At 40.5% G+C, this 22,380-nt stretch overlaps 1 protein-coding gene across 1 annotated transcript in view; it reads left to right on the top strand.

Moving 5' to 3' along the window:
• ANO2 (anoctamin 2) overlaps nucleotides 1-22,380 on the top strand; it is a 518,536-nt gene that overhangs the window by 171,248 nt on the left and 324,908 nt on the right. The window contains exons 8-9 of the mRNA XM_043967816.1: nucleotides 2,373-2,414; nucleotides 13,957-14,021. Coding sequence (XP_043823751.1) covers nucleotides 2,373-2,414; nucleotides 13,957-14,021 — 107 coding nt within the window. The remainder of the gene's footprint in view (nucleotides 1-2,372; nucleotides 2,415-13,956; nucleotides 14,022-22,380) is intronic.

The raw sequence follows: 22,380 nt of genomic DNA, 5'->3' as shown, positions 1-22,380 counted from the left end.
AAGGAGGGTACAAGGAGGGGAATTGGCCCTAACAAAGAGTAGGGATACCTATTTTTTGAGATAAGGAAAAGGGGAAGCTAGGTGGTATAGTGGATAAAGCACTGGCCCTGGATTCAGGAGGATCTGAGTTCAAATCCGGCCTCAGACACTTGACACTTACTAGCTGTGTGACCCTGGGCAAGTCACTTAACCCCCATTGCCCCATTGGGTAGCAGTTTTCAGCTGCTATCCTAACATGAATACTCATTATCAATTATCTGAGATAATGGATCTTCCCATTTCTAATTTCTTCCTTTTCCAAAACATCCATCACACATCTACCCAGTAAGTTTTCCTATAGTTCAAAAGTCTTTTTCGGTGGCTCCTTATTGTCTACTAAATAAAATTCAAATTCTATCCCCATTCACAATCTCCTGGGAAATAACTTGATTTTTCACATCTTTGCCTTTGTTCACTCCTTTCCATATGCCTCTAATGCATTCTGTTCTTCCTTTCCCCAAAGTTATCTCTTCCTTAAATGTCCAACTCAACACAACTTCTTCCATGATGCCTTCCATTGCCCTGCAACAAAAAACCAAAACCAAACCAAAACAAAAACAACAAAAAAAAGAGATAAGAAAAGAGGAGGAGAGACAGGGTGAGAAGATTCTAGCAATTTTTAGCCATGGAGGGAATCTTGAGGGAGCTTTTATCTAATGTTCTCAATCTTCTTAGTGAAATTGAGCTAAATGTGAGGGGTAGGAGTACATTTGTAGCCTCAAGAAAAGAAAAGGTTTAGCCCAATCACATCAAAGTATGAGACAGAGTCAAAGATGACAGCAGTGAGTTGATCACTCATTGGGAGTAGATGAAACCAGCTTGATTTCATTATGTGTATATATATATATACACACACATATACATACATATATATGTATATATATATAAATGAAATATTATATTTCATTACATTTTTTCTAGTGACACTCAGTAGTTGGGAACAATGACTGGAAAAACTGTATGATAAGTCAAAAAAGCATGGATAATTGAATCCATGATAATTCTGTAATACTTCTTTTGCTTTTCCCAATATGGATATCATTGGTATAGGGATCTTTCAAAGAGGAAACTGCCTTTATCCAGATCACCAACTGTTCAGCAAGTTGCAGTCTTAGAAACTTGCCTATTTCACTAAGAGGTTAAATATCCTGCCCTGGATTATAAAATCAGTATGTGTCACAGGTAGGACTTGAACCCAGATCTTCCTGAATAGGGGATTAGCTTCTTCATTCACTTAAGCCAAGCTGCCCTCAATGTCTGGACTTTTGCCATCAGTTGCCAATGCAAATGAAGACATAAATATCCACTGAATTTAACTGAGCCTCTTCCTTGCCCCGCATTTCAAAAGAAGGATCAGAATAGGTTGGCCTCAGTTTTTTTTCTCTTTCATCATCTTTGACTTGGTGGAGGGAAGAAAGATAAGCTAAATGTCATTTGGGTGGTGGAAGGAAGGAGGCAATGATGATCATGGAGGAGGAGAAGGAAGAGAAGAAAAGTTGAATGTTTGGGTAATCCAGATAGTCTCATTTACCCTGGATTCATTAAGAGGGTGCATGATATGTGGGTTGATGCCAGAGAAATTTCTCATCTATGAATTCCTTTTCCCTTAAAACTTTGGAAATTCTTTTTCATAACCATGGATATGATGCATGGACACAGTAGGATAATTCATATAAGTCAAAGAAATTTATAACAAGTGTTATCATTGAGCATTAGCTTCTTCTGAAAACAGACATGATAGATGCATGCTATAAATGGGAAGTGTCAGTTAATAATTAGTACAAATGTCTATTGTGCTACTAAGAAAATATGGTGTTGATTTAAACAAGTTAGGTCAAGAATATAGAGAAGTATGGGAAGATTTACATAAAGCAAAGTAAGCAGGAAGAGGAAAACATCAGAGGCAATGTCTATAACACTGTAAATAGAAACAACAACAAATATTGATACTGAATGCTATGTAATTAAAATGACCAAGATTGACCCACATGAGAATGCATGTCTTATTTCTTGTGGTTGGGGACTGTGGGTGTGAAACATTGGATCTAATTGGCTGATGTATTGTAGGTTAGTTTTGCTGAACTTTGTTTCTTTATTTTTTCTTTGTTATAAATAAAAAAAACACTCGATTGGGGAAGGGAGAATGTATTGGAAAATTAAGGTGGTATAAAACAACAACAAAAATTGACAACTTAAAAATAAATAAATAATATTTCTGATAAAGCCAGTACTTGGACCAGAAGGGTGATGGTTTAGAATTTTAAAAAGGCTTGGGAGATCAGTTCTTCTCTTTTCTTCCCTTTGACTCATTGGTTGTCTTCCTTTTTCTTCAGGGTGAATATGAAGGTCCTGAGGATGACATGAATGACAGAAAGGTAAGCCTATTTTATAGACAAGGCTATATAGACTTGGGATGATGTACTGTCTGCCCAGGGGAACAATGAGGGAATGGAGAACTGGGAGGAGATGGAGAGTTGAGACATTCACCCTACAGTTTGGAACTACCATGTGGAAAATTCCCTCTACAAAAATCAGATCAATAGCTGTTCAGTAACATACAGTCTTTAAAAAATTTAATGAGGACATTGAGATATTGTCTTAACTGATCACTCTTTTTTCCTCCAACTATCTGACTGAGAGCAAAACAGCTTCATACATCAGTATTCACTATTTTGCCCAACCTTTACTCCCTTGCCTGGGGATTTGTCTTTCCAGAAAAGAAAATAATGTATTAAGATAAATACTGGAAATTAGGACCTCAGGCTTTCATTTCTAGCTCCTCCACATTCTTTGTATGGGATTAGTAATTTTATCTAGGTTGTAAGGTCCTTGAAGGCAAGGATTCTATATTCTGTAAAATGCCCTGTCCAGAACATTGAATACGGTAAGTGGTCAATAAATATACATTGCTTGTCAGAGAATCATACCTTTCAAATTGGAAGGGACCTTTGAAGCCACTAGATCTGACTCCCTCACTTTACATATCAGGAAACTGAGACACAAACATTCCAGATCACACAGCTACTACATGTATGATCCAGGATTTGAACACAGGTCTTCCTAACTCCTCAATTGCCTTGATATAAGAACCATTAAAATATTTGCTAGGCTTCGGTTTCTCCCTCTGGTGTACTGGAAACCTCCTTCTTCTGTATCACAGGCCCTTGAAAGGAGAACAGCTATATGTTTCCCCAGGTATTTAAAGTGATTGTTAGACACCATTTAAAAGTTGCTGTTTTAAGATGGAGGGTAAGAATGTTCTCTTCAGGGTGTCTGTGGCTCTGACAAATTGCCACACCCTTTGGACTCCATATGCTTTTTTGGAGGGGTGGCGGGGCAATTAGGGTTAAGTGACTTTCCCAGAATCACACAGATAGTGTCAAGTGTCTGAGGCCGGATTTGAAATCAGGCCCTCCTGAATCCAGGACCGGTGCTCTACCCATTGTGCCCCCTAGCTGCCCCCTCCATATGCTAGTACTGGTAGTGAGAAGAAAAAAGCTTGCCAAAGGTTATCTGGGGACTTTTATAGAAGGCATATCTTGTTGAATAGTTGCACTAGATATTAGCAGAAGTTTCTTCAGAATTTTGAATTCAGTGATTCTGGAAGCCAAGATACCTTTAGGGGGCAGCTAGGTAGTACAGTGGATAGAGCACTGGCCCAGGAGTCAGAAGTACCTGAGTTCAAATCCGGCCTCAGACACTTAACACTTACTAGCTGTGTGACCCTGGGCAAGTCACTTAACCCCAATTGCCTCACTAAAAATAATAATAATAATAAAAAGATACCTTTAACTCATGATGAAAAATGCTACCTTTCCCCCTGACAGGTGATGGACTCACACTGAATTTTGAAACACACATACACATGCACATGTGTGTTTATATATACGGTATATGCCTGTGTGTATATATCTCCATATATGTATATATTTATATCTATCTGTCCATCCATTGATCCATCCATCCATCCATCTAACATAGCAGCCAATGGGGGAATTTGCTTTGCTTGACTATCTATGGTTGTTTTTCTCTCCTTTTCAATGGGGAGGAGGAGGAAAAGGTAGATTTTTGTAAATTGAAAAGCATTTTAATAATAATAATAATAATAATAATAATAATAATAATAATAATAATAATAATGAATAGGAAGATAGAATCACTTTCAGGCACAAAACCCTCCAAAAGGAACCTGAAGCCTTGGTGCACAAGGCAAGACTCCTGGTAATCTTTAGAGACTCCCTCCCTTACACCTTCAAGGGGCATGGAGGATGCCACCATAGTTTGCCACCTTTAAATTGGCCCGTCCTGCAGCAGCTCGACAGTAGATTCTTAAAAATATCTTCCTACTTAATTTTGTGGGGACCTCCCAACATAACCAATCAGAGAGGGGGAGGGTGACTGGGCTAATGGGTGGGCTAGAGTGGGAAGGAGGAGGAGGTGGGGCCAAGACTTCCCCACCCCCCACCCAACTCTGTTGTCTGGAAAAGCATTTATCCCCCAAGTTGCCTTTTGAATAGGTTTCTTTTTATCCTGCCTATTAGGCCTTGTTATGAAGTGTTAAGTATTAAAAACATAAAAGGTCTTTTCCAGAAATACTGCTAAGATTGCTTACACATGTCCCCTCACTGCCTGCCCAGGGAATCTGCTGTAGTATTTCCTTGTCTTAACCTCATCTGTTTTCTATCTGATGCTAATAGTCTCAGTGTTTAATTTCCTGAAAAGTCCCGGATCAGATTTAAAGGGAAAGGGGGAAGCATTTCCATCCTCCTCTTTCCTTATCCCACCTCACCTCACTCATACCAACTATTTTCTGTCTTCTCATTCTTTACCTTTATTTTCTTCCCCTTTAAATGATGGTTATGACTCTCTGCTTTATTTAGGACTTCCCTGCTGAATATTGGTGACCTGAGCCTATCTGAGGTTCTGTTTCTCACATTTGTTGGTGAAAAATGATTTAGCTGCTCAGAAGTCAAATTCAGTCAAGCTTTAGTTATCAGACCTAGGAGAGGAGAGGCAGGGAATGAATAATCCAAAACAAGAGATAATACCTAAATTGCTTATGTTTGACTTGGGAGATGATGATTTTGAAAACTGGTAAGTCTGCTTTCCTGAAGAGGGCTTACCTAAAATAATATTTAAGATGCCATGAACCATGTGGTAATGATGGGAGGAGCCCTGGGCAAAAGATAGGTTGCAGGGGCAGCTAGGTGGCACAGTGGATAGAGCACTGGCCCTGGAGTCAGGAGTACCTGAGTTCAAATCCGGCCTCAGACACTTAACACTTACTAGCTGTGTGACCCTGGGCAAGTCACTTAACCCCAATTGCCTCACTTAAAAAAAAAAAAAGATAGGTAGCAGGGGAAGCCAGGACAGGATTGAAAATTCTAAATACATTATCTACAGAGGTAATAAAAGGTTTACTGAGGGGAGAAAGGGGCCTGTTCCTGTTGGTGCTGAATCTACTTGGTTTATATATACACATGCAGGCCCACAAGTCCTCATTGATAGTTGAACCAAAGCCCCTTTATCTTGGCCTGGGTGGATACTTTCTTGGAGCCTGCTTCTCCAAGGGGAGAAAGAGAAAAGTTTAAGATCAGCCTCAGACCATCATCATTCTAGGAAAAAGTACTCTGTTCCCAGTAGTATTTCTTGGGAAGTGTGTGTTTAGCTAGGTAAAGGATGATGTTAGTATAGGATTAGAGGCTTTGCTGGAGGTAGGAGTAGGGACCCAATCCAGGGATTACTGTAACCTCCCCCTTTTCTCATTTCTTTTAAAGCACCAATTCCTTTATAGCACCTGCACCCTCCTTCCATTCCATGGCCAGCTGCCATGCCTTGAATGTATTTCCTCTTCCTTTCTGGCTGTTAAAATCCTTCTTATGCATTAGCTAATCAACTGTCTTTTATTAAGAGCTTTTAATGTGTTGGGCATTGTGTTAGGACCTGGAGATAACTAAGATAAAACTGAAACTTTCCTTGTCATCAAAGAGCTTATAGTCTATTGGGGAAAATAGGATGTATAACGCATAAGTAAACCCTCTGCTGCATGCCTGTTCTCTACACAGCTGCCAACAGGATTTCCTAAAGTACAAGGCTGACCACATAACCCCTTTCCTCAATAAACTCTATTGGATCAAATATAAGTCTTCTGTCTGATGCTTTAAGCTCTTCACAATCTGGCCCCTTCCTAACTTTCTGGTCATTGTTTACTCCTCTACACACTCCTTCTTGATGTTTCACACAGGAAAAATTCCATTTTATATCTTCATGTCTTTGTATAGGCTGTCCCCCAAGCCTGGAATGCAGTCTTCTTTCCCTTTTGTCTTTTGGTCCCTTCGTGGCAGCCCAGCTCAAGCGCCACCTTCTGCATGAGGATTTTTCTATTATCCCCAGATGCTAGTGCCTTTCTCCCACAAAATTAGCTTGCATCTGTTTTGTATGGCTTCTGACCTCATCCCTCAATTGAAACTGTTCTCTCCAAATTTACTAGAGATCTCTTCATTGCCTTTTATTAATTCTCATCCTTCTTGACCTCTCTGCAACTTTTGACACTGTTGATCACCCTTATCCTGGATATTCTTTCTTCTCTGTGTTTTTGTGCCTTTGTTCTTTCCTGGATCTTCTCCTACTTGGCTGACAGATTTTTTTCTATCTCTTTCATTGGATCAGTTTTACCTACTAACTCCTCTTCTCTTCTCTTCTCTTCTCTTCTCTTCTCTTCTCTTCTCTTCTCTTCTCTTCTCTTCTCTTCTCTTCTCTTCTCTTCTCTTCTCTTCTCTTCTCTTCTCTTCTCTTCTCTTCTCTTCTCTTCTCTTCTCTCTCTCCAATTTCCCTTGGTTATCTCATCAGCTTCCATGAGTTCAATGATCTCTTTGTAGATGATTCCCAGGTTTCTCTTCTGAGCTACAGTCCCAGCCTGCTGAAAGACTGGTGAATATGATTCTTGAGTCACTATCAATGATATTTGAAAAACTGTGGGAGTTTGGGACTAGAGAAGACATGTTTCAGTTTTCAAAAATGGAAAGTGGGTGGCAATCACAAACCATAAATTACTGAGTTAGACTCTATTTCCTGGTAAAACTTCCAGACTGCATTATTAGAGGGATGGCTATGTAGCGAAATAAATGGTCAGATGATAATGGGGCAGCATGGCTTCATCAAGAACAGTTCTTGCCAGACTAACCTCATTTCATTTTTTGACAATGTTGTTAGACTGGTGTGTCAGGGGAATGCTATAGATGCAATTTACGCAGATTCAAGAAAGCATTTGACAAAATCTCTCATGTTATCCTTGTGAAAAACATGGAGCAATGAGGGTTAGTTAATGACAGTTAAATGGAATCAGTCACTGGGGCACATTGTTGTAAACTAGAAAGGGGATCTTCCTAGTTTCAGCTTCCTAGAGTTGACTTCCTAGAATCAACCAGTTCTTTGTCCTTGGTTCTGTTCTGTTTAATATTTATTAGACATAAATGTAATGTCTGATTCTTGGGTTGGAACACACCATCTTTATGAATTAAAGGTGGGAAATGTGTAGCTAGATAGCAATTCACCTGAAAAATATCCAGGACCTGTAGTGGATTAAAAATTTGACAGGACTCAAAAACAAGATATAGCAGCACCTTCCCACCCTCACCCTGTTTAGGCACTGTTTAGTGTATTAGGGATGTAATTGTCCTATTCTACTCTTCCTTGGTCAGACTCAGACTATAATAGTATTGTATTCTGTTCTGGTCACTACATTTTAGGAAAGCTTGATAAGCTGAGGAGCCTCAGAGAAGGATGACAAAGATGGTTAAGTGTGCTGAGACCAAGAGAGATAAGAATTGGTTGCAGAATAGCATGTGTTTAGCCTGGAGGAGAAAAAACTTAGAGAGACAATGGTTATATGAATAGTTATCATGTGGAAGGGGGATTAGGCTTGTTCCACTTGGAACCAGAAGAAGGTGGAAAGTATAAAGAGGCAGAACTTGGCTTGACATAAGGAAAAACTTCCAAACGACTAGAGCAATTCAAAAGTTGAATGGGCCACTACTAGAGGTAGCGGAATCCTCCTCACTTTAAGTATCAGAGCAAGGGCTGGTTGAACATCTAATTATGTTATTTAGGGACTTTTTTTGACTAGGTCTTTGAGGTCTCCCCCAGCTACGAGACTGTAATTGAGTGGTTAATTCTTACTGAGTCTATTTTACTGACTGTATCTATTCCTTTCAGTGGTATTGCAAATATCAAATGCTCTTATATCAGGGAATTATTCAAAGGGGGACTTTAGATTCCTAACAAAGAAGAAAAAGTGAATATCACAAAGTGTGAGGCAAATTATTTTGTTTTCATTAGGCTTTTTGTAGTAGAAGAGCACATTAGAATCAGAAGACTGGTTTAGTCTCCTTGCTTTGCCATCCATGTATACCAATCATGTGTGACCTTGGGCAAGTCACTTAACTTGTCTTGATCCTCATTTCTTTATGTTTAAAATAAGGACTAGAGTTAGATGATCCCTAAAGTCCTTTCCAGTGCTAACATTCCATGAAACCTATTGCCATGTTACATTCTATGACATCACCATAGCAAATAGGGATTTGGGTTGGGAATAAGGAGGAACTTCCCAACTCAAAGACCCTAAGAGTTTTTGAGATATTCAACAAGGTTACAGAGTTGGGGGAGGTAAAGTTATTACCTCACACAGGGAATCCTTTGGCTTTTCTATGGGAGGATACCAATTCAGTTCATTAAGTATTTGTTGTCATCCTCTGATCCCTGCCAGCTGCCTTCTATTTCTGTGGTCTCCCCTGGGCCACAAGTTCAAGTTATGAGCCTGATTCTAGGCAGACCTGGTTAGCCCCTGTGAGTGGCATTTCCTGTCTGCTCTGCTATAATCTGAGTGACTCAGCTCCATTTGGGAACAGGCAACCTTGTTACCCTCTTGCAGACCAATTAAGAAGAGGATCCCTCTCCTCTGAGAGAGACAGTGGAAGAACATAGGGCTATCCCTGCCTCAAAGCCTGGGCAGTGGGGGAGGGGTGAGTGACTTGGGTATTGGTGGCACTTCCTCTGCTTCCTTCAATAGGGAATAGCTATTGAGCTAAACTTCCATCAAGTGCTTAAAGGTTCACAATTAACGCTGTCAACTGGATATGTAAGCCCCCAGACGTTGACCCATTACTTATACAGAGAAATTGAGGAATAGCGTTTGACGGAATGGAAAAAAAAGATTAGTTCAGGCAGGATTTAAATCCTTGCCCCAGATTTTCCACCTTCTATATTCACTTAGTTTCTGAAACTCACCATTGGAAAGTGATGTGAACAAAAGGAACGTTGAAAACAGTCCTGTAATTGTTGCAGACCCCTTTCTGGCAAGCAGATCATAATGGATTATGACATTTTTCTTTTTAGCTTCTCTCAGAGGCATGAAGAAGCAGGAGTCAGTTTCACAATACCATCCCAACTTTATAGATGGGAAAATTGAATTCTAGACAGGTAAAGTTGACTTGCCACTAAATGTCAACAGGGATAGAGCCAAGGGGAAAACTTAGTTCTCTTAATTCCAAATCTCTCCCTCTAGCTACTGAATTGCCCTAGTCTTTTTTCTTTCTTCTCAACCTGGGCATGGCTGTCCCTGTAAGATTTACCCTGGCAGCATTCCAGGGCTACTTGAGCTCCCAGGGTGGTTTAGGAAACACAAACCCCATGAAATTATTTGTGATTTCTTGTTATTGATGGGCCTTTGAATCATTCTCAGTGCTGCCCACTTAACAGGTGAGGAAATCAAGACCTTGCTAACCTTTGGCCACAAGATGTCAGGAGGGACTTAAATTTTTAGCACAGGTGCTTTTAGTTTTCGAGTTTGGTTCCCAGCTAAGGGCATCTAGGTGGTGCCATGAAAGAGTGACAAGGCTGAAGTCAGGAAGACTCATCTTCTTGAGTTCAAATCTGGCCTCAAGTCCAAACCTTTCATTTTGTAGATGAGAAAATTAAGACCCACAGAAGTACAATTACTTGGATAAGCTCAAATGAACTAAATGGCAAAGTTAAGATTAAAGCCTAGGCTCCAAATCTAATGGTTCTTTCCACTAAAATGAACTTTCTCTTGATCTCCCATGGAGCTCTGCTGCACCATCCTTTCCACCACATCTATATGACTCATAAGGTGATTTTTGTTCAACTGTTTAGAGATATCCAACTCTTCATGATGTCCATGGGGTTTTCTTGGCAAAGATCCTGAAGTGGTTTGCCATTTCCTTCTCCAATGGATTAAGACAAACAGAGGTTAAGTGATTTGCCCAATGTCACTGGTTGGTAAATGTCTGAGGTCAGATTTGAACTCAGATCTCCTTGACTCCAGGCCCAGTAGTATATCTACTGAGACACCTAGGTGTTTCACCTAGCTTCATTAGGTACTACTGAATAAACAGTCCTGGCCTCTTATTCTGTGCCATCTGGGGCTATTACACCCTTGGGTATAATAATTCCAAACATTAGTATTTTGCCCAAAGTTCTTTGTGGAAGGAAGTAGTAAGCCTTGGGGGGGGGGGCGGGGGCATTTGTTATTGTCCAGTCATTTTTCAGTTGTGTCTGATTTTTCATGGCCCCATTTGAGATTTTCTTGGCAAAGGTACTGGAGTGGTTTGCAATTTCCTTCTCTAGCTCATTCTATAAGGAAACTGAGGCAAACAGGGTTAAGTGATTTTCCCAGGGTCACTTGCTTAGTCTTTATAGTCCTTTCCAGGTCTAAACCCTAAGTCTATAGAATCAGAGTCTCAGATTGCCTGGCCTGGAAGGGATCGTGAAAGTTTATCTTGTCTATTTCCTTCTCCTTGGATAGTCCCTTATTGGACTCGTAGTCATTATTTCCATTCCAGAGAGAATGTCTCCATAATCACTCACATCAATCAGCCTTTTTATATGTCTTAGAATCTCCTTGGTTAGAGTATCTTTCTTTTCTCACTGTTTAAATATGTAGGGCAAGGACTTTCCAGTCTTTAATTCCCTGCCCTCTGGTTGGTAGAAGGGGTAGGCATGTCAGTTGGCCAGAGCAGGAGAAAAATGGGCAAATGATATGTCATCATTCCAGTGCCTTATGTCTGCTTGTGTATTGCACATGTATATTACACATGTATGTTCAAATGCATATATGTATGTGTATGTGACAGATATTCTATGTATACATGCATTATATATGTATATACATGTATATGTAGATCTGTATACATATGTGTGTATCTATATCTTTATATATATGTATATATATTTGTGCATATATACATGTATGGTATATATAAATACATATATATTTTTATATATATATACACACACACACATATACACATATTTACCCATACAGCCACATACATAGGTATATGTGTGTATATATGTATGCATGTATATATAGATCAGTGCAAGGTATCTCTAGCCCTATAAGCATTTTCAGTGTGCTCTATTATCAGTAGTTTCCTTGAAATCTTTCTTCCTCCTCCTATAGTAGGTGGTAAAGTGGACAGAGTAAGGGCCTGGAGTTAGGAAGACTCATTTTTCCGAGTTCAAATCTAGGCTCGAACACTTGCTAGCTGCATGACCCTGGGCAAGTCACTTAATCTTTTTGCCTCCATTTCCTCATCTGTAAAATGAGCTGGAGAAGGAAATTGCAAACTGCTCCAGTATCTCTGCCAAGAAAAATGTAAATCAGGCCATGAAAAGTTGGACATGACTGATAAACAACTAAACAAAATAGTTGTCTTCCTCAATTATAGTCTGAAATCCTAGCGAGCAGGGACTCTCTCATTTTCTATCCCAGTGCTTAACATCTAGCAAGGCCTCTAATAAATTATTTTTCATTCATTCATTCATTCATTCATTCATTCATTCATTCATTCATTCATTCATTCATTCATTGACAAAACACTTTCATTAAGTACTCTGGTGGCTTCCTTCAGCTTTTGTGAAGGGATTTATAATGGAATGGGACAATTTTGTTCATTTTGCTGTTAAGAAAACAGAGAAGGGGAAAAAGCCTATCTGAGATCATAGGATCATAGATTAAGAACTGGAGGGAACTTAACACATCATCTATTCTGACCTCTCTATTTTATGGATGAGAGAATTAAGACTCAGAGTCTTGGAGAGCTTGGCCCTTGCTGAAGGTCACACAGGAGAGAATGAGGATGTCAGAACCTTGAACCTGGTTTGAATCCAGTTTCTCTGACTCATGAATCTCGGACCAAAACTAGGGGTGGAGTAGATGATTTGAACTCTGACTCTTAGGCACTGTCTAGTGCAATGATTGCCTTTTTAGGGAACTTGACATTTTCATCTTCAGGGTGGACAGGAGTTCTTTCCTATCCCAGATTGTGTGGTTGGGTAAAGTGAAGACGGTTTGGTTTTGGATGAGATTGCCAGGGTATCTGGCACCAATGCCACTTTGGCCCTTAAGGGAAGCAGTATCTTTCTCTTGTGACGCAGATTTGCCTCCCTTTAGGCCCCATCTGACATCATTGCCATGACTGAGTACTAGTGAGACTGTGATTTGCACTTGGGAGGCAACCAAGAAAACATGGTGTTATATGAGCAACTTGAGAAGAGGAGGAGGAACAGCTGACTTGGAGGCCCTCTTTCTGAACTCTGTAGTATAACAGAGTAGAACACTTGAACTCTGATCTCCTTGCTTGTGGCTTGGGGGGTTCCTCTCTGCCTCTATTTCCTCCTCTATGAAGTGGGATGGATAAAAACGACTGTGGGCTTCAGCAGGGCATGGGAGGGTTTCTTTTTGTCAGTTGTCACAAGACATTCTGATAATATACATTCTATATCCAGGCCAGAAATTTCTTTGGTTTCACGGAAATGATAAAAGGCCCTTAATAAAAGGAATAGAGTCATTTGGAACTGATACTTATTTAATAAGTCAGCTAAAAGCTATGACTAGAGTTGATTCTCCATTACACAATACTGGATTTCTGTATAAAGAAAAAACAATGCAAAACCAAAATAAACAACACACACAAACCCAAACAAAGTGATTTCTCTAATTCTTTTTTTTATTTTATTAAAAAGACATGGAAATAAACTACCTGCTATAATCAATGATAGAATCATGTTAAAGTTTATTCTATGATCAAGGAACAGTGACCATGTTAGGCATGGATTTCTAGGTAATGAATAATTTATATTGCATTATTAAATTACCCTATTTATTGGCACATGAGCTATGGTGCTTGTCAGTATTTTTGAAGCTAGAAAACCGCATAGCACAATTGGCTGCTGGGGTTGTTATTATATGATCTTTCATTTTCTTAAGCCAGACTTGAAATCATTGTTGTGAATGCCACATTGTCTGTGCTTTCACAGAATCAGAGAAAGTTATAGTTGGAAGGGACCTCAGAGGCCATATATCTAAAGCTTTCATTTGAATGATGAAGTCAATGAATCTCAGAGTGGTGAAATAATTTGCCCAAGGTCACATAGTTATTAAGTATAAGAGCCAAGACTGGAACGCAGGACTTCTAAGTCCAGGGCTCTCCCTATTCTTTATTCTACTAGTATTTATTTTTGCTCAGTCCATATTTTAGTCTTACCTCAATCAAGGTAGGGTTAGGGGGTCATTTTATTGGACTAGATATTTTGCTAAACCAAGAAATACTATAGGAAGGGGAGCATTAAGCCTGGGTGGAACCTTTCCAGAGGGCAATAAAACAGTGAGCCCCATAGCTTCTGTAATTACATACATTCTTTGGGATGAGAAGGTAGCTTTAGTTACTTAATACTCATGAATACCTTTTGCTATGATTTAATATAATAGGAGTCTGGTCCTTTTGTTTAATGGTCAGTACTCCCAGTAGTCTTGAGAGTAGATCTGAACAAAACCATGAGATTGGTAATTCTGGGGATCCTGGTTCATTCATTCATCCTGATTTCTTTTTTTTTTAGCTCCTCTATCAAGAATGGGCACGATATGGAGTGTTTTATAAATTTCAACCTATTGACCTCATCAGGTAAGACTTGGACAGTAGAAACCATGGTTGTGCTTAGGCTATGGCTGTCATGGGAGGTGGCTATACCCAAACAAATGGATTTTTAGGCAGAGGGAGTTATCATCCTACTCTCTATTCCTTTGTCCCCTGTCCTCAGAGTGGTTTGAACAATGGTGATGGAGGGATGGATAGAGACTGTAAAGGATAGGAAATAGTGTAAATATAACCCTTTTGTCTGAATCACCCTTCAGACATGAAGAACATGGAGACACTCAGGAGACCTTCTCTTTTCTCTCTTTTTTTTAAATTTAAATTTAAATTTTTTTCGGGGCTATGGGGGTTAAGTGACTTGCCCAGTATAACACAGCTAGTAAGTGTCAAGTGTCTGAGGCCAGATTTGAACTCAGGTACTCCTGAATCCAGGGCTGGTGCTTTATCCACTGTGCCACCTAGCTGCCCCTTCCCTTTTCTCTTAATTGTTGCCCACACTCAGATGATATGGGAGCTTCAGGATCTGACAAATTCCCAAGAGTAGTCACCAGTTCCCCATATATTCACAAAGTTCAAAACATGAATGATTTTATTTGAAAGTTAATGGGAACAGATAAAATTTGTATCTGAGTATATAGAAATGAACACTATTCACCAGCAAGCAGCCCTTCTCCCAGAAACCTGTATAATCTCCTTCTAATGGGGTAAGACTCCAACTGTGCCTGCCATTTTGTTAGTAACACTATTCTCTGTCCTGCAAAGTTCTGCCATGCTCTTTAATTTCTAACAGATTGTGCTCATTATACTTTCCCAAAGATCAGTTCTCCAGCTGTCCTACATGGGACAAAAACTTCCAGGTGTATTTAGAGCTCAAAACCCCACACATTTCTTGTTTTCAAATCTCTTTTTGAATTTTGTTCTCATTGTCTTTATTTTGATGGAGAAGTTTCTTGGGAATGTAGAAACATGTTCTTTATATTCTGTACAGGTGGTGTTATGTCTCCACAGTTTGATATAGTAGAAAGAGTTCAGGATTTGGAGTCAGATGACCTGGGTTCAAATCCTATCTTTCTTACTTACAACCTGCATAACCTTGGAAAAGTCCCTAATTGTTCTGGACCTTAGTTTCCTCAGCTGTAAAATGAGGAAGCTGGACTGGGTCAGGGCTTCTTAAACTTTTTCCACTTGCAACCCCTTTTCACCCAAGAAACTTTTATACAACCCTGGGTATATAGGTATATAAAATAGGTATACATAACCTTTACCTGTTGCCAAATTTTTCATGACCCCCACATTCAGTTACACAAACCCATATGGTATGACAACCCAGAATTTAAGAAGCTTTGGGATAGAGGAAATAAATGGTAACTAGATCAGATAAGCCTACCTGATTCATAGAATCATAGCTTTTGATCTAGAAGGTACCTTAGAGGTCATCTAGTCCAAAGCTTCTTAAACTATGTGTGTGTGTGTGTGTGTGTGGAGGGGGGGGGTTGTGTAACTGAATGTGGGAGTTGTGAAATGTGCAATTATAAAAGGCTATGTATACCTATTTTATGTAACTATATACCCAGGGTCATGTAAAAATTTCTTAGGCAAAAAGAGGTTGTGAGTATAAAGAGTTTAAAAGATCCTACTCTATCTCTCACTGTCCAAGTGTCCTGCTTGAGACAGCACTTTTGCTTTGGACCAGGTGTAAAGGGAACTACTCCATGTTCTTTCTTTATTATTGTCCTGTTTTGTACCTTTGCTCAGGTTAGGTAGGCTATTAAAATTATCTGGGGTTGCTTTTAGAAACATCTAGAAAGGGGCAGCTAGGTGGCACAGTGGATAAAGTGCTGGCCCTGGATTCAGGAGGACCTGAGTTCAAATGCGGCCTCAGACACTTGACCCTAACTGTGTCAGCCTGGGCAAGTCACTTAACCCTCATTGCCCCCCCCAAAAGAATCTAGAAAATCTAGAAGGGATAGTGCCAACTCCAGTTACTTAAATCTTTTACCCTCATGTAGTAGTAGTATCATTTATTTTTTACTGAATGTGTGGCATTGTCTATGGGCTAACTATTATTTTCCTGTCTCTGGAAGAAGTGCCCTCTTCTTTGGAAGAAGCAGCAAAGAAAATTGAAAATGCTAGTGTGGGAAGGAGAAATAGGACTGTTAGGGATTCATAGACTATAAGAGTTGGAGGGACCTTTGAAAACATCTGTCCCCCTCATTTCATAGATGAGTAAACTGAAGTCTAAATCATAGAGTAAGGTGGTGGCTAAACCATGACTGACACCCCATTCTTCACCATATCATGTTGTAGCCCAGGATCTGAACTGCCCACATTCTTTCTTCTTGCCTTTTTCCCTTCTTCCTTTGTCTGTTCTAGAATTTCTAGAGAGGAACAAGAATACCCCAGAATGCCATTGTACTGTGCTTGTGTAGGAGGGACTAGTCTTTGTATCCACAATGCTTAGTATTGTGTCTGGCACAAAGTAAGTGCTTGAAAACATTTGCTGATGTTGTTATTGTAGATGATGATAAAAGAAATATCTGATAGTTAAAGTGAGACTCCTTCAGAAGGAGAAGGTGAATTTTATCCCATGGAGAGAAGAATGTTTTATGTTTTTCTCTTTGGCCCTAAAGGGAAGGTGTGTGTGTGGGGAAGGGAACAATCATTTATTAAGCACCTACTATGTGCCAGCCACTATGCTAAGCACTTTACAAATACTATTTCATTTGATCCTCACAACAACCCTGTGAGGTAAACTCTACCAAGTGGATGGGTCTTCTGGAAATTTGCCTGTTCTGTGTTTTTTGGTGGTCAGTGGAATGACTTTGGTGCTGGCAGCTACTGTAGACAAAGCTCCAGCTGGCAGATTCCTGATTGTATAGCATTAAGCCATGCCATTTTGCAATATTCATACATCAAAACTTCATCTCTGGAAGTCTTCAGTCTTCAAGCAGAGGTTGGCTGACAACTTGTGAGGGATGTTGTGGAGAAAATGCCTGCTCAAGCAGGTGTTAGAATAGATGGAAACTCAGGTCCCTTTGAAACCTGAGACTCTGTCATTCATCAACCAGACCCCATGTTGGGAGATCTACCATAGGCATGTTGGCCTGAGATGCTGATCAGATGGTTTGCAGTAACTGTTCAAGCTAGAGATTGAGATCTGGCTATAAACTGCTCTGTTACATGGAATTCATTTCCCCCCATATTCTTGTTTGGTCTAATGTTCTGTTTTTGTGGAATAACAGCATTGTGGTTCAGTCATTTCAGTCGTGTCCAATTCTTTGTGACCCCATTTATCATGCGCCAGCCCCTGTGCTAAGCACTCTACAGTTATGATCTCATCTGATCAACTGAGGTAGATGATATTATTATTCCCATTTCACAGATGGAAGGAAGGATTAAGCACCTGTATATCCCCTGTTCTTTGCCAGGCATAGTGCTAAGAGTTTTATGAATATTATCTCATTTGATCCTTGTAACAACCCTGGCAGAGAAGAGCTATTATTATCATCCCCATTTTACAGATGAAGAAATTGAGGCAAACAGAGGTTAGGTGACTTTGCCAGGGCCACACAGGTGTCTGAGGCTACATTTGAAATCAGGTCTGCTTGTCTTCAGGTCCAACACTATATCAATGGCATCACTTAGTTGGGCAATTGAAGACCTTGGCAATTGATGACAGTCTGCCTATAATTCTTCTTTGAAAGTACATGTTAGAGTGCAACAGATGGTAGGGAGAGAGACCTAAGTAATTTAGACCTGGAGGAGAAATCTGGTTTGGCTTCCATAGAGCAAGTTTTGGGTTGAATTTCTTGGATTCAGGGAGTTTGACTCAGTTAACAAGGATGTGATGTATGAGTTTTTAGGTTGCAAGAGATTAACTTAATAGACTTTAACAATAATTTAAAAAAACATTTCTTAAGCCCTTACTATATACAAATCACTTTGCTGGCTTCTGAGGATCGACAGATAAGAGGCGTTAGGGTTAGACTTCCTTGTTTAGTATGCAGTTGATACTATTAGGATGAACAGATAAATTTGGCTGCATGGAGTTCCTTCCAGGATACTTCCCACTGTGCCCAGCTTAAAGATGCTCTTTCCATTTCCAGTGGCATCTTCACCTTCGTACATCCTGTCATGAATCTTGATAGAAAACTCACATACAAATATGCACATCATGGTGTTCCCTACTTCTACCTAACTCTTCTTCTTCCCCCAAAGTTGGAAGGGTGTATCTGAAGGATCAGACATCAGGAAACGATCCTTTCTTTGCTTCTGATTCTATGTCCCCCAATTTCAAGCAATCCAGACTAGCTGAATTGGTAAACTACCCTAAGGGAGAGTCAGGAGACAGCATATGCCAGGCAAGTTAAGCCACCACCACCACCATCTCCCCTTCGACCCTGGTGGAGACAGCTCAGGTCTCTGGGTTCAAGAGCCTTGAGAATATCAGTGTCCTAACAGGCCACCAGAACTGCTTCCTGCCCAGCCTCTACAGCCAGAATTGAGGGGGAGAAATAATCATGGGAAAGGGGTCTATCTTCCTCCTCACCACTACCAGTGGCAACTGTCATTCAGCTGCTACCAATGGGCAGATGAGCAAAGGAACCTTGGGAGTGGCAACCACCCAGGACCCTGATTCTACTTTCAGTCCTACTCTCAAAGCCATTATCTGGGCAAGCAACTCCTTTGGAGAAAGAACTGATTCATTGCCAACCAACTACCACACATAGGGGAGGCAAGCCAGGGTAGCTGAAGCAGTAGGGAAGACATAGGAGGTAACATGTGCCAAATAAGGAAACTACCACCACCACCTTGACCTGAATCTCCCCTCAGATGGCCCAGGACCCTAGACAAGGGAAGTCTTTGGAATATCAATGGTTTCAGACTAGTGCCTTCAGTCCTCATCCTGGTAAGCAACCTCTGTGGAGATGCAGACTGGCAACTGTTAAGGCTAAAATTCTAACTAGTCTGTCTAAAATATCTAATGAGTGGTCGCCAATAAATTATAAGCTTTAGCAAGAGTTGGACTGTTATGCATTTATTAAGGAGAATAAGAATTTGGTAAAGAGAAAGAGAAAGGCCTAGATTCATCCATCTATTAAAGGGAGAGAGCATTCCTAGCTCTGCTCTCCGCAAGAGTCCACAGGAAAGAGCCCGAGTCAGAGAGCCAGGCTCCCCCTTCTTCCTCCCACCGGCAAATGTCACTTCCTGACACCAAAGAAAAGACTCATGATCTTGCCCTCAGAGATGTTCACCTCATGGCAGAGCTTTTCTACAGTAAGTCTCCAGCAGGTGGCGTCATTCCAATCGTTACACAACTACTTCTGCAGGTGCTATCGCCCCAGCTGCTGAAGACTCAGAGAGTTCTTGACATTAATATTCTTGGCATTGTCAAATCATTCAACAGCAGAAACCAATATGATTTTATCAGAGGTAATGACATTAAGGAAGAGGGATAGCCATCTACTTTGCTGCTATACCCTAAAAACATGAGACCTTTCCAACTGATTTGTTTTGAAACCCTCGATATGCATTATCTCCCCCATTAAAATATGATCTCAATTCCCTGCCAGGACTGCCTTTTCTATTTGTATTCCCAGGACTTAGCACAGTTCTTTGCACATAGTAAGTGCTTAATAAATGCTTCCTCTGTTCATTCTTCCCTTGGGGAGCAACTTTAAGTGGTATCCTGAGGATCAGGGTCTGGGTATGTTTTCCCAGGTTTGTGGCTTTAGCTGTGCTTGAAGATGACTATGGTCCTCCCAATGAGGTGGCTATATGTTCAGCTGCTAATTGGTGACTGGTATTAATCATAGGAGCCATATGTATTGCCTAGATCTCATGTGGATTGTTATCCACAAAAAGAGGTTTGTCATCTTTCTCATCTTTTAGCCTGTATTTCATCTTGCTGTATTTCTTGAAGGTGATATAATCAGCGAAGGAGAAGGAAGGATAATATGGAGAAGCGGGGCTAGTGTACTCTTCATCCACTGGTTATTGGCATTTATCTTTGTGGGTTGCTCACTGAGTGTGGGACTCTGTCCATGGGAGTACTATGGACTTTCTGTCCTCTGGAAGTAATTGCAGGAATAGATTATATTCTTCAGTGCTAAAAGAGAAGGGAAAAGGGGTAGAAATACATGGGCAAGGATCTTGATGTAAGCTGGTGCTGCCAACCTCCTAGATTGTTTTCTGAATCGTACTAGTCCCTTCTTGGGCTTTGATTTTTAAATGAGGATCCCAGGTGGCCACCCAGTTTTTGCTCCCTCTGCTTCCTGCATTTTTTTAAAAGCATAATTTTCAAAAGCTACTGACCAATGCAGCCCTTCCCTTTCCCTAAGGGAGGTGCAGGTGACTGGATCCAGTTTGTACTTTTTTTCTTTTTTGGCCGCTGAAGGCAGTCACCTGCAGGTGAAGAATTTACTTTGGACTGGATCCCTGCTCTGGGCCCTTTTGTTTCTCTAGAACAAAAAGGTTGGAAGATTCTGTGTCTAGACATGGGTCCACCCTGCTAAAGCTGTAGTCTTAGCCATCTGTAGCCCCCACCCCTTGCCTCACATTAGTTCCTACAATCTTTGTGGATCTAAGGGCCAGAGACCAAATAGGGAAGGCTACTTCAGGCTTCTGATGTTATCACTTGGGGGAAGGAGAGATGTTGGGTTGGGTGAAAGTGGAAGACACTATGGTGTGTGCATGGGGTGGGGAAAAGGCTTGTTTGTCAAGGTTCATGAGACTATCTCTGAACCTGAAAGTACTTCTGGAAATGAAAGAAGCATCTGCAATAGGGAAAGAGGAAGGGAAGGGGGTGGGAAGGTAGGGAATAACAGAGGGGAGTACTAGAGGCAAAGAAGCAGAGTCAGAGAAATTCATTATAGGAGAAAGTACAGGCCTACAGAACTCAAGAAGGCAAAAGGGGAGGTGATCCCATAAAGTGGGAGAGGGAAGAAGGAGAGAGTGGGAAAACGAAGGAGCACAAGAAAGGAATGGTGGAAAAACTGAGTTAAGGTACCCAAAGATTTATTCAGAAGAAGTTTGTGAGGTCCAGATTTCCATGAATCACAAAGTCTATGCCACTGATTAGTCTTTCAAAAGGTCTTTTGTGCTATAAACAAAAGCTGAAGGATGTCTGAATGGAATTAAAAAAGATTTCTTGTGTTCCCTAGAAAGAAAGATTCCCTCCCGCCTACTCCATGTATTAAGTAATAATGTGGCTCAATTTTGAATGAGACTTCTTGGTGGCAAGACCTACTCCTGTCACTTCTTAGCTATGCAACTTTCCAGCTGTAAAATTCTGTGGCTTTCATTCTGTCCCTCCTAAGCTCTCCTACTGCAGAGTGAGTGATTTATCTCCCAATCCTTTCTCCTGACCTTTCCTTTCCCTATCATTTCCCCATCTATGGAGGGAGTAAGCATAAAAAGAAGTCAGGGGAAGGGGTGGGGTGGGGCAGCTAGGCAGTGCAGTGGATAAAGCATTGGCCCTGGATTCAAGAGGACCTGAGTTCAAATATGGCCTCAGGTACTTGACACTTACTAGCTGTGTGACCCTGGACAAGTCACTTAATCCTCATTACCCTGCCAAAAAAAAAAACAAAACAAAAAAAGAAGTCGGGGAGGGATCAAAGTGTCCCAGATTTGTATAAAGCAGCTTAATAGACCAACAGGCACTTATTCATTTTCTTCTATGTTCTAGTGACTGGACACACAAATGTAAAGAAATGTAGGTCAGGACAATGTTATGGAGACAAGAAAGACAAACAGAGGAGTTTGTATTTGATTCTAGAGTAAATAGGGAACCACTGAACTTTACTGAAGAGAAGAGTGATATGATCAGACCTGAACTTAAGGAAGTGGCAGCTATGGATGATCAATGGGAGTGGGAGAGACTTGAGGCAGAAAGATCAATTAGAAGCTCATTGCAGTAGTCCAGGTGAGGTTCGGGGAAGGCTTGAAATAAGGTGGTGGATAGATGAATAGACAGAAGAGGATGGTTGTGAGAAGTGTTGTGAAATAAGAATCGACAAGACTTGGTAACTGATTGGATATATAGGATGAATAAAAGTGAGAAGGTGAGGATAACCTGAGGTTGTGGACTTGGCTCACTACAAAGATGGTGAGATGTAATAAGACAAGTTCAGAAGAAGGATGTGTTTTCGGTGATAGAGTTCTTGTTTTGACAAAAAGAATTATAGGACATTCAGCTTAATGTGTCTAACTAATGATACTGGGATATATAATATAGACACAGGGGTCATTTGCATAGAGTTGATCATTTATTCCAGAGGAACTGATTAGGTCACTAATTGAAACTAAGAGTAAAGAGAAGAGAAATTAGGAAAGAGCCTTCATCCTTCATTAGGACGAAGAACCAGAAAAAGAGACCAAAGAAGTT

Source organism: Dromiciops gliroides, chromosome 5, assembly GCF_019393635.1.
Source record: "Dromiciops gliroides isolate mDroGli1 chromosome 5, mDroGli1.pri, whole genome shotgun sequence".
In the NCBI taxonomy this organism is placed as follows: Eukaryota; Metazoa; Chordata; class Mammalia; order Microbiotheria; family Microbiotheriidae; genus Dromiciops; species Dromiciops gliroides.
This window is presented reverse-complemented; position numbering and strand designations above follow the sequence as displayed.